This window comes from Electrophorus electricus, chromosome 4 (assembly GCF_013358815.1).
Source record: "Electrophorus electricus isolate fEleEle1 chromosome 4, fEleEle1.pri, whole genome shotgun sequence".
Classification (NCBI taxonomy): Eukaryota; Metazoa; Chordata; class Actinopteri; order Gymnotiformes; family Gymnotidae; genus Electrophorus; species Electrophorus electricus.
This window is the reverse complement of record NC_049538.1, coordinates 1,795,935-1,808,811: the sequence shown is the minus strand read 5'-3', so window position 1 is coordinate 1,808,811 and position 12,877 is coordinate 1,795,935. Positions and strand designations below refer to the sequence as shown.

The window sequence follows — 12,877 nt, the reverse complement described above, 5'->3', positions numbered from 1 at the left end:
GAGAGTCAGAGGCAAAACCTGAAACACAGGGAAGACAGACACACACAGGTGGACATAACAGCACATTTTTCTGGACCAACAGTGTGTGTTTACACATCACTGAACTGTAGGGAGCCAATAGGTGATGCACAGTTACACATAATCAGGAAATGACTTATCTGTATGTAGGAATCTCATTTACTAATATTCTGTACTTTTAGATTCCTGTCATCAGTGTGGGCATTATTTATTTTATTCCCTAGCCACTTTTTTCTTTACTTTATTGTTTTTCATAACAATAGTCTCATTTCACTCTTATGCTACTTAACCCATTCAACAGCCTCCCCTCCTTCCATAGCCAGACAAAAGAGAGACAATATTCCAGTATGTCATTAAATATCTCCAGATGAAAGGGCTTTGGAAACTGCCATTTTTGGCTTTCTTAAGCTAAACTTTTTACAATAGGCTTCATATTTCTACCAGCTTGTTTTTCTTTCATACTCTCCCCTCATTTATCGTACAAGGAAGTAAACCACCGGAAAAGTGCTTTAGGGTTTTGTTTGAATATTCCTTAGAGGTTTACTCATGACCTGTCCAGATCTACGGTAAAGGTCTATGATGCAGAGCAGTCGAGATGTGAATCAGTGTGTGAGCGGAAACCGGAGCAGCTTCACCACACACAGGCAGTTCTGCAGTGGATTCGGAGGTGAGCACCTAATTTCCTCATCATCAGCCCTTCTTCAAAGAGTAGTTTACTTTCTGTTCAGCATATATTTAATATAGGAAAAATGGGTATTTTTTGTTTGTTTGTTTGTGTTTAGAGGAATACAGATAGTGTAATACAAAAATAATAATGTGCAGGGCTTTATTTCTAATTACTCTGTTTCTAAATACAGACAATCCCAGAAACACAGCCCAGTCCATTCCTACAAACGTTTTTAAAAAAATGTATCTCAAATATATATACATGGCCACAATTGTGTCATAATATGAAGGGTTTAAAGATCAGAATTTAAAATTGTTCTGTGATTAATACTGTTATTACGTTATGTATCCTTTGTATCATTATATATTGTATAACCAAGGTATACAGCCTACACTTCTCATATCAGTTTTGTTGGAAATCTTAAATTTCTCAGCTGATATTGGAGATCTTTGACACCATGGCGACTCTCGTCCCACTGGACATGTCCATGTATGCATGTATGCTGTTTCTGCTGCTGCTGAATGGTGAGTTCACTAGACATAGGGAAATGAGTACTACTATTTCTTGCAGCAGGAGCACATAACTGACTTTTTCTTTATTTTGTAAACAAAGTTCTCTGTGTTCACATGGAAAATATTATTTCTCTCACAGGAGGATTAGTCAGAGGACAACAAACAGGTAAACCTGTTCTAAAAATTTCAACAGAGCAACAATCTTTTAGATTGTGGTTTTCAACACTGTTTACCTATTAAGATTTGACCTCTTCAACTCCCAGGGCCTTCACGTGGATCCAGACTCCCATAGATTCACTGTAGTTACAGAACAATGCACAGTAGTTAGTGGTGTGAAATTTAAGTTTAGTAACTAAATAAAAAGCAAATTAATTTAAGTTTGAACTGGGTTTTGAATTTAAGAATTTTGAAAACCCTTTACATTTTTGGTTAACATTCAATAAAAATAACTGATGGCATCTGAATTATGTTCTAATCTATATATATTTTCTTTATTATTATTATTATTATTTATCAAAAACATACAAACATACTACTAGTAAATATACTACTACTAACAATAATTTAAAAAATGTTTTTTGTAGCAGCCCTATATCTATGACCCTAAATGAAAATGAGAAGATGGGATCTATGGGTTTTAACCTAGGAAACAAACTGAAATATATTTTACTTCCTACACGGATTAGGTCCACCTGACACAAAAGCGTTAAATCTTTGTTTAAGAAATAACTGAAATCAGACAGCATTATAACCCCACTGCCAACCAACCCTTAAACCTACTGTCATCCATTCCATTTTAAAAATGTTACTGCTTTTAAGCAATTTTACCGTTTCTATGGATTTACAATTAAAATGACCCCAACATCGATACAATTTCAAGAAAGATGATTGGTTGCATGCTGTTTCAAGTTAGACAGTCCATCACTGGCGTCCTAAAAAGCTCTACAGTAAATTGTAGTTTGTCTTGGTATCCTGTCTCATATTCAGAACTATATACATCGACGGCCCCTATCATCGGGAGACTTAAAACAAAGAAACAAAACATCGCAAAACCGCGAGTATGAGTAACTAGAGCAACGATGGCAACATGTAATGTCACTCAAAGTCTGTCATTCTCTGCCACATTCAACTAATTTTGAGAGCCTCCCCTTGTTTTTTGTGAAAATGTTATGGTTTTATTTACTATTATGTTATTGTCATCTTTGTAATGACAATAGTATGCTATGTGTCTGAAACGGTGTGTATGAAAATATGGAACTTACCACGTCCCGTATTGATTCACTAAAGGATGCAGGATTTTATTTTTCAATGTTGTAAGAAACCATATTCTACAATAAACGGCAACTCTACTGCCCAGCTAGGTTAGCAAGACAGAAAGACAAGAGAGAGAGATGCAAGCTAGCAAATCAACTTAACTTTACTGTTATTTGCTGACAACAAACGTGGAGATGAGAGAACACATCTAATTGATATTTCCCTAATTCTAGAGAGTTCCGCTTCATCTTCTTGTCGAAGTTTAAACATTTTCAATTGCTTTGACACAAGAGGGAAGTGGGGCTCTTGTGTAGTTTGCGGGGCCCTGCGTAGTTTGCGGAAAGGGCTGACCTGCTCTGATAATAGGCTCTGTTGCTCAGTTTTCTTTTCGTTGTCCTTCAAAATACATACAGACATTTTGAAGTTCCTGCTGTGCAAGTTCATGTTAATGTTGCTTGGGGTAGAATGCAGGCTGGTCAAACTTAAAATTCAGCTTTGGGCCATCTGCAGTTACAATGGTAATCTAGTGACATTTGCATTTAAAATAATAAAATGGTAAACAACTTTCGATGTTACTATTCTCCAATGTTTACCATGCCATGCAGTAAAAGCATATCATAACTTGGCTACACAAGCTTGCTGTGTGTTGGGAGGGTACTGGATCCTAGGTATCCTGGATATGGAGTTTTACCAGCTCCCTGAAAGAGAGCAGACAAAAAGCAAAAGATCAATAACTGAACAGCTTCTATGCAATGTGACAATATACATTTAATCTATATCTTAAAGTTTTAGTAGTTTTAATTTTCTCAAATTTGAGTAAATATTTGCAGAAAGAAACTAGAAATACAAATGAGCAGTTCATGCTGAAGGGTTGGTTCTATATTAATTACAATCTCTGTTATGTCTCAGGACCTTTCTATCCATTTGGAATGGGAGACATTGTGACTGGAAAGCTAGATGATGGAAGCTCACCTGCTATCTCTCTTCTACAACCCTTTATATTCTTTGGAAGAATATACAATCAGACATATGTGAGTCTAACTACATTTGCACTGTCTCAATAAATTCGGCTTAGAACCTAAGACCCCTTACTCCTAAATAACAATACAACATATTTATTTAGTCAGCAAAACAAGCCCTGTGGTGTGAACCTTTTTTTCTGCAGGTCAACAATAATGGAGACTTAACCTTTGATCAGCCTTGGTACAGCTTCACTCCCTACCAGTTCCCTGCTCATGGGGGGCGAGACATCATTGCTCCATTCTGGACAGATATTGATAACCGAGCAAATGGCATCATCTCATATCAGCAGTACACTAGTGGCAGTGTTCTCACCCAGGCCACCCAACACATCAACCAGTACTTCCCTCAGCTGAGAATCAGAGCAACTTGGGTCTTTATTGCAACATGGGACAGAGTTGCTTACTACCCCAATTCAGGCACAGTAAGATTCTCCTCAAAACACTGTAACTATATATGCATGAATACCAATTGTCCAGTATTAATCTAAATAGGACTGTTTGTGATACTGGAAAATGATCAATGTCGGACTAAGTTTAGGCCCTTTAAAACATACTTTTTTTGGCTTTTACTTGTGTTGCACACATTTCTGTAATGTGATATTTTTCAGGAAACATCTTTCCAAGTCGTTTTGATATCAGATGGCAGTCACTCTTTTCTTCTGATAAATTATGGACAGATTGCTTTAAGAAACATAAATGTACAGGTGAGGACAATTTGGGGAAAATAACAAAACACTTTAGCTTAGTACAACATGTGGACAAAATATGAAGCAGATACTTATATTGTTATGCGTCCAGTCAAAGAAGCTTGTGGGACTTTGTTTAGATTCATTGTCTTTGTAACATCATAACCTCTCCTTGCCCGACTCTTATTAGTTTTCAGTCAGTTATACTTGAACCAGACAAATTTAAGGGGAAAGACCAGGAATCCTAAGATATATACAGAGTATGGTATATAAAGTATTTTAAACAGGGATGAGCAACCCTTCATATTACACAGACACTTCAATTACTCATGGAAATGATAAATACAGGCACAGATCAAAAGAAGGAAAACAGGATCGTATGGAAAGTTCCAGTGATGGGATGTTTGATGCGACGGCCCACTGGGCATTTAAAAATAAACTTGCAATAATGCTTTATATTATTGTTTTTATTTTGTAAAATGTGGAAGAAAAGTATATGGATATGTATGGTTTCATTGTAAGGGCTCATTTATTGCAGCACTTTGATGACTAAACATAATTGATGACCATCATTAGATCGCTTTTATGAAATGTGAAATTTGTTAAATGCTGTAGCTTTGAAGAGTTTTAAAGTTAAGTCTGCTATAATTTCTGTAAACCACCAGGTGTCACTGTCTTGGCGTTGGCATGTAGTCTCACAATGACTCTAATCTTTTACCGGCATAATAAGGAAGAAGCCCTAAAAGCTATATGATGTTTTGTTTGACTATACTAAAAAATTCAGATACTGGGAACAAACAGCAAGATACAAAAAGAACAAGGAATATCTCAATAACTTAACAGCTGGGGAAGACTGAAATGATGTGAGAGAGGTTTATGGGTGATGGCTAATGAGGCTTTGAATGTAGATCAGGTGAGGGAAATCAAGGTTGTGTCTGGTGGTTAATTGACTGGCGAAGCAGTGTTATATTGGAAGGAGTGTTGGAAGGAGATGTAAAGTGAGACACGGCACATGAGGACCATGAAAAAAAAAAGCATTTTGGTTAATTTACCTAAATAGCTGATATGCAAGAATGCATTGTTCAGTTCCAGTATAATCTGCTTGTAGATCATGTGATGCCTCCAGTTTTGGCATTTATTTTTCAATAGCTGGTTTCTCACCAACCATTACTCTAATCAACTGGAATGTTGCATGGTGCATCATCACACCTTCTGTAGTTGAGTCAATAATACAGAAAATTATTACTGTTTAATATTAGCCTGAAACCATTGTCCACTTAACATGAAACTTTAATGGCAAAATAAAAAAATAGTTTCAATTTCCTATTGTACTGTTGCAAGTCTTTACATAACAATAGTGTTAACTTATGTTGGATAATCTAGGGTGTACATCCATGACAATACATATAGTTTTTAAATGATGACATTCGTTGCATTTCAGAGCTTACATCTCAACATGTGCTTGAATGCCACTGGAAGGTATATGTATTATTATTAGTAGTTATAGAAGTAATATAAATAATAGAGTGTTGTTTGTTTGAATGTATGTATGTTTTGGCATCACTAGGCAGGTTATGACACTGGTAACTCCAGCTACTACTTCTCCATTCCTGGGTCATTTCAACACAACTACACAAACTTGACATACAGCAGCAACGTGAATGTGACAGGCAGATGGGCCTTCCGTGTAGACCAGGGATCACAAACATGTCTGTTTAATGGTAAAATGACAATAAGTTAAATAAAGTCATTTAAAGCAATTTATGCATGTAAAATTTCAGGTTAGATTCACAGTGATTCACTTCGGATCAAACTGAAATGTTTTGTTCTACCAGGTGGTACTGTGCCACAGGGAAGCTCTTTTTGGACAGATGCCTCTTGCCAGCAGAGATGCACCTGTAGCAGCAGGGGTCTCCAGTGCAGTTCACAGCCCTGCACCTTCTCTCAAGCCTGCCGTCCTGCTGCTTTCCAGTACAGCTGCCAAAACATTCAGCGCCAGACCTGTACCATCTCTGGGGACCCCCACTACTACACCTTTGACAATCAAATCTTTCATTTTCAAGGGACCTGCACCTACGTCCTGTCTGAGGTTTAGTTTTTAACACTGATTTTTATTTTTTTTGCGATTGGATGAGAGAAAACCATATTTAATATGAAGGAGTCTGTTTTAAAAGGATCTGAATATGAGATTGATTTTCTCTATAGGTTTGTGGCAGGGGATTACCATATTATCGCATTGAAGGCAAGAATGAGAATCGTGGTAGTACAAGTGTGGCATGGACACGCCTGGTCAGAGTATTTGTCTATAACGAAGAACTGGAACTAGTGAAAGATCATCAATATCAGGCCAAGGTCCGCATCATGACATTACATCAGTGTACTCTTTTGATTTTGTATATTACTCTAATTTCTACTGTTTTCTCTGCAGGTAAATGGAAGCTTTGCAGCAGCACCTTTCAGCCTCCACAATGGCTCCATTCAAGTTTATCAGTCTGGTTTCTCTGTGGCCATCAGTACTGATTTTGGATTGGTTGTTACATATGATTCAAATCACTATGTGACCATCAGTGTACCTTACGACTACCAGAATGCCACTTGTGGCCTGTGTGGCAACTTCAATCACCATCCAGAAGATGACTTCCGCACACCATCTGGACAGATCTTGAGTTCAGATCTGGACTTTGCAAACTCCTGGAAAGTACCAGGAGACATATATCCTGTCTGTCAGAACACTCGGTGTTCAGGTTTGGCTTGTTCATCTTGTACCACAGCTCAGACCAGTCTTTACAGGAGTGGAGCCTTCTGTGGAATCCTAGCAAATTCCAGTGGCCCTTTTTCCACTTGCCAATCAAGGCTGGCACCCCAGATATTTACAGAGAACTGTGTTTATGATCTTTGTGTGGGAGGAGGATACCAGCCAATCCTGTGCCAGGCACTCAACGTGTATGCTGCTCAGTGCCAGCAGCAGGGCATTCAGCTGGGCCAGTGGAGGAGACCAGGATTCTGTGGTAGGGGTCTTAATGGTTTTCCATATGTCATGAATAAGTGTACAGGATAGGAAATCGTTGTTCCAGCTTATCAAAATCCATAACCAATCTTTTTCCATTTACTTGCAGAAATCCCATGTCCTGCCCACAGTCACTTTGAAACCCAGGGAACAAGCTGCCCTGCGACCTGCAGTAACCCTTCTGCACCTTCAAGCTGCCCCTTGCCAAACCAGGAGAGCTGTATCTGTGATGCAGGGTATGTCCTGAGTGCTGGAGAATGTGTTCCTGAAGCTAACTGTGGCTGCACTTTTGAAGGACTCTACTATGCTGAAGGCCAGTCTGTGGTACTGGGTGCAGATTGTGGAAGACAGTGCGTTTGCAGCAATAGAGCAATGAGCTGCCAGAATCACCAGTGTGGTCGACAGGAGACGTGCGGATTGTATAACGGAGTAAGAGGTTGCAGACCCACCAGTTATTCCACCTGCTTGGTGGAAGGACTAGGCACATATCACACCTTTGATGGAGTGATGTTCAGTTATCCAGGAGCTTGTGGACTCACCCTGACTAGGGTAATGGGGCCATCCCAGCTACCAAACTTTGAAGTGACAGTGCAGAAAGTGCCCAGAGGTCCACAGGACTTTATTAGGGTGCTGAGGTTTGACGCAGAGGGAACTCAGGTCTCTATTGAGATGGCAGATGGAGGAAAAGCACAGGTAAGCTCACTTTTTACACTGGATACTAAATTATTTCAATGTTTTCTAATGGCATTTGTAGAACAATATTAACAATAGGATAACCACTGGACATAATACATCATCAAATTTATTTATATAGTGCTTTTTGCAACCGCTGTCACAAAGCAGCTTTACACATGTCTGAGTCCAAGCCCCCACTATGCAAGCCAAGGGTGACCGTGGCAAGGGAAAACTTCCTAGAGCTTGAGGAAGAAACCACATGAGGACTCAACGAGGGGGCCCAAAGACTCAACGAGCGGGCCCATCCTTAGCTGCTGGGCTACAGGTTTTTTTAGGATCTTGATCATAATCAACCATTTCTTGCCAACATTGTTTCCCCTAGGTGAGTGGACAAGTGGTTTCTCTTCCCTTCGCACTTGCCAGTGGTCGAATCCTTATCTACCACAGCAGTGTGAAAGGTATCATTATGGAGACAACCTTTGGTGTAATTGTGCGAGCAGACTGGCCACACCTAATCAGAATCACTGCACCCAGCACTTACAATGGCTCACTTGGTGGTCTGTGTGGGAATTTGAATGGCAACCAGGCAGACGAGTTTTACAGCCCAGTCGGAGTCTTGCTTAATGACTCACGGGTGTTTGGGGATAGCTGGCGAGATGGGTCCCTCTCAGCCTACTGCGTGGAGTCCGCAGGCATCTGGCAAACGGGATATTATCAGAATACCAGCCAATTCACACAGAACTGCAGCATCATGGCCTCAGCACGTGGACCATTTGCTCAGTGTCACAGCAGCCTGGACCCTAGGCAATGGGTAGCAGATTGCACCCATTCACTGGAACAGACCGGGGGAGCCAGAGAGTCCTTGTGCGAAGTGCTGAGAGGCTACTCTGTACTCTGCCAGCAAAATGGTATTAGAGTGGGAGAATGGAGAAATATCACAAAGTGTGGTGAGTACTGGACAACAGTGTAAAACAAACTAATCTTTGTTGTCATAGTACATCACTGCGTAGTAGTTGTCCACACTTGATAAAGTATTTCGAACAGCCAAAAGCTAACTAGATCTCTTTTTGATTACAGAGTTCCCCTGCCCAGTCAACAGCCACTATGAGTTGTGTGGCACTTCCTGCCCTGCTGCGTGCCCTAGTCTATCATTCCCCTTCCTGTGTACCCAGCACTGCCAGGAAGGATGTCAGTGTAACGATGGGCTCTTGCTAAGTGGAGAACGCTGTGTGCCCCCCACGGGCTGTGGCTGTCTCCATGAAGGGCGCTACAGGCAGGGTGGAGAGCGTTTCTGGTATGGCGAGCAGTGCCAGTCTTTGTGTGACTGTGACGGGACCACAGGTTTAGTTCACTGTGTCCCATCATCTTGCAGCGGTCAGGAAACCTGCAGTATTGTTGGGGGAGAATTCGGCTGCCATCCTCAACCCCGTGCCACGTGCTCTGCTTCAGGGGACCCCCACTACATCTCTTTCGATGGCCGCACATTTGACTTCCAGGGCACATGCCAATACATACTGGCAACTGTATGCAATAATACTCGACGACTACCGTACTTCCAGGTTTCAGCAAGGAATGAAGCATGGAATGGACTCCCAGTTTCAATCACTGCTGAAGTTTACGTCAATGTCTCAGGACATCTGTTGCACATCTCACGCGACATGCATGGCACTATTGAGGTAAGGAGGACAGCCACAGCTGGTGGATTAAGGAGATCCTCCATGAAAGTAATGGTCATCGTACATTATTAATTACCTTATACTAGCTGGAAGATGAAAGCAAATATTATGCACTGGAAGACATGTTGAACATGGGGGAATGGTTATAAGGCCATCATATATTGAGGCACATCCCTATGTTGTAATAATCTATATGGTTGGGCTTTCTCTTCATCAGATTGATAACGAGACCAGGCACCTTCCTGTCCTGCTTGATTCTGGCCGAGTGTCCATTTACTCCAGTGAACAGAACACTTTCATTTCAACTGACTTTGGCCTTAGTGTGAGTTATGATGGCTCATGGGTGGTGCGCATCACTGTGCCAGCAAATTACAGTGGAGTCACATGTGGTCTTTGCGGTAACTACAATGGCCAGACACGTGACGATTTCCTCACGCGTTCAGGTGCACTGGGCACTTCAGCTTCCCAGTTTGGAGCCAGCTGGAAAGTGCAGAATGACACACTGTGCAGTGATGGGTGTGGAGACTCCTGTCCATCATGTCCAGACCAAACTAGGGCACGGACTCAATGTGAGATCCTCAGAGACAGGCAGGGTCCCTTCGGCTTCTGCCATGCCTATGTGGGTCCTGAGGCCTACTTCAACAACTGTGCATTTGATGTTTGCCTCTCTGGGTACAGTAACGATGTTCTGTGCCGTTCCATCCAAACCTATGTCAGTGCCTGCCAGTCTGCCAAAGCAACTATCTACCCCTGGAGACAGAACACGACCTGCCGTAAGTCACTTGGTGCAAACCAGGAAAGAGCCTGCCTGCAGAGCACTGTCTTGCAAGTTTATGTGGTTTAAAATGAGGGATCCTCTGATGTATTGTCTGTCATACAGCCATATAAAATTCTTAAGAATTCTCACAGTATGTGGGACGTTATACACCTGTTATTGAGGTATATCTACTGTTGCACAGTAGGGTGATACAGCACAATGTGTTTCTTAATTCTGTCTTAAATTTCTCAGGTGTGGAGTGTCCCGTGAACAGCCACTACGAGCTGTGTGGTACAGACTGTGGGCACACCTGTGCCAGCAGCGTTGATGCTGTATGTGAGAGGACATGTTCAGAGGGCTGTTTCTGTAATGAAGGCTTCGTGAGGAGTGGAGGTCTCTGTGTACCAGTGGAACAGTGTGGCTGCTTGTACAATGGACTCTACTTTCATGTGGGTTCCTATATTTTGCAATTAATAATCTGCAAGTACATTAATAAATTTATACTAAATGACAATTTGTTCTAAAATGTGAACGATCCTAAAACTGATATATAACACCAAAGTCAATATATAACACTGCAGTCAATGCTCTGGGACACCTGCTCTCTTGATTTCTCTAAAGAACTTTGGCATAAAATCCACTTCTTGGTCACCTTGGCGACTTGATGACTATACCCTCTTCTGGCAAAACATGCCCAAATCATCATTACTCAATCTCCTATTGTAATGACTGCTATGAGGTGTTTGTAATGATATTCTGCATTTGTTTTATACCAAACATGGCGTTGTGCAAAATGGCTGAACTTATCCACTTTGGTTTCTTTTGTCCAAAGGAGAGAAATTGTTTGGTGTGCTCTGAGGCAGCTTTGTAAATCCAAGGTGTTTTTTTCCAGATTGGCAATCAGTTCTGGACTCCAGGATGTTTTCAACATTGTGAGTGCTTTGCTCCTAATGACCTGCGCTGCCTCTCCACCTCCTGCTCTCCCACTGAGGAGTGTGCAGTCAGGAATGGCCAGCGTGGCTGCTACAGCCAAATGTCCTCCTGCATGGTGTGGGGGGACCCCCATTACCTCACCTTTGATGGAGCTCTGGCCACCTTTCAGGCAAGAATGAGCTGCTTCATGGCTCTCTTTTCATTAATATGATTCTATCTTTTAAAAAAGCAGATGATATAATCATAAATGTGTAATATATGTACTAAAGCAATCAAAAATACACAATCATATAAAATGGATAGAAAGCTCAAATAAAAAGAACATGGCTAAAATCTTACTCTAGTGGAGGTTAATCCATGAAGGCCTTCCATTTCGGGGAAAATGAGCCATTCAGTGAAACTGAACTGAAATCTACTACTCTGTAAAGTTCAATAATGTGTTTTTCTCCAGGGTACTTGTTCATATGAGATTTCTCAGACCTGTGGGTATGTGGATAATAATGAGCTGGGATTCCGTGTGGTGGCCACCAACATACACCGTGGGAACATGGCCGTGTCCTTTGTGTCTGCAGTGGATGTGTGGCTAAGTCAAGGAGCTCAGCACACACAGATTTCCATTGGACAAAATGGGAGAGTGAAGGTATTAATTGATATCATGCATTGTGCTCCCCTGCTTGTGAAATTCTGATATTTTTCCATCTCTCTGTTCTTATTAACTTTTTTTTTTTCCCCTTTGTAGGTTGATGGGAATATTGTGAATTCATCTGCTTTTCAAATCAGTTATCTGGCAGAAGTTCATCAGGAGCTAAATTTTGTGGTTGTGAATGCATCAAGTAAGCTCCTGGTGTACTTTGATGGTCGTTCTACACTTTCAGTGAGACTGGGCCCAAGATTCCGTGGATCTGTTTGTGGAGTGTGTGGAAACAATAATGGAGACCCAACAGATGACAAGACTTTGCCCAGCGGAGCTCTGGCACCCAATGACACTGCTTTCGGAAACAGCTGGAAATCAAACACCAGCAGCCCAGGGTAGATACATTCTAACTCTATCTGGAAAAAACAGAACAATAAATGCATTCTTTGAAATGACAATACACAGATACAGGTGCACAATGTGTACCAATGTGTCCTTGTACAATGTGTGCAGGAACTCACAGTTGCTATGACTAATTCAGCAACTGTTTCCAATAAACATGATATGTAGAGCAAATCCTGGAGACTACTTTATTTTGAAACAACATCATCCAAGTAAAATTCAGTTTTCAGTTTCACTGTCCCATGTAAAGTCCCTGACCATTCTGTGTTTTTTTCCAGGTGTGGTGCTACTGACCAGACAGCAGATCCTAATACTTGTCCCTTTAGACTGAGGTACTCTGACCTCTGCAGCATCATCACTAACACCAGTGGACCCTTCCACCTCTGCCATGGCCATGTCAACCCTGCCCCTTACTTCACTTCCTGTGTTTATGACCTTTGTGCCTACCCATCAACCAGTGACATGCTGTGTTCAGCTGTGGAGGCCTATCAGGCTGCTTGTGTCATGATGCAGCTCCAGATCTCAGACTGGCGTGTTGACCTGTCTTGCCGTAAGTCTTCCATACTTGCATAAATTGAGAGTCTGGTCTTAAATTTCAATTCAGAACATGAACTGAAAGGACATTGGGGGTTTT

General features: G+C 41.3%; 1 protein-coding gene across 1 annotated transcript in view; it reads left to right on the top strand.

Moving 5' to 3' along the window:
• Window positions 1-1,142: 1,142 nt before the first annotated feature.
• The window catches only part of LOC113588926 (IgGFc-binding protein-like), a 77,597-nt gene continuing 65,862 nt past the window's right edge, over window positions 1,143-12,877 (top strand). Inside the window, exons 1-17 of the mRNA XM_035525068.1 lie at window positions 1,143-1,209; window positions 3,361-3,482; window positions 3,617-3,895; window positions 4,082-4,177; window positions 5,727-5,880; window positions 5,995-6,248; window positions 6,365-6,511; window positions 6,588-7,167; window positions 7,276-7,859; window positions 8,224-8,788; window positions 8,919-9,517; window positions 9,735-10,290; window positions 10,527-10,723; window positions 11,167-11,376; window positions 11,659-11,847; window positions 11,947-12,236; window positions 12,522-12,793. Coding sequence (XP_035380961.1) covers window positions 1,143-1,209; window positions 3,361-3,482; window positions 3,617-3,895; window positions 4,082-4,177; window positions 5,727-5,880; window positions 5,995-6,248; window positions 6,365-6,511; window positions 6,588-7,167; window positions 7,276-7,859; window positions 8,224-8,788; window positions 8,919-9,517; window positions 9,735-10,290; window positions 10,527-10,723; window positions 11,167-11,376; window positions 11,659-11,847; window positions 11,947-12,236; window positions 12,522-12,793 — 5,161 coding nt within the window. The remainder of the gene's footprint in view (window positions 1,210-3,360; window positions 3,483-3,616; window positions 3,896-4,081; window positions 4,178-5,726; window positions 5,881-5,994; window positions 6,249-6,364; window positions 6,512-6,587; window positions 7,168-7,275; window positions 7,860-8,223; window positions 8,789-8,918; window positions 9,518-9,734; window positions 10,291-10,526; window positions 10,724-11,166; window positions 11,377-11,658; window positions 11,848-11,946; window positions 12,237-12,521; window positions 12,794-12,877) is intronic.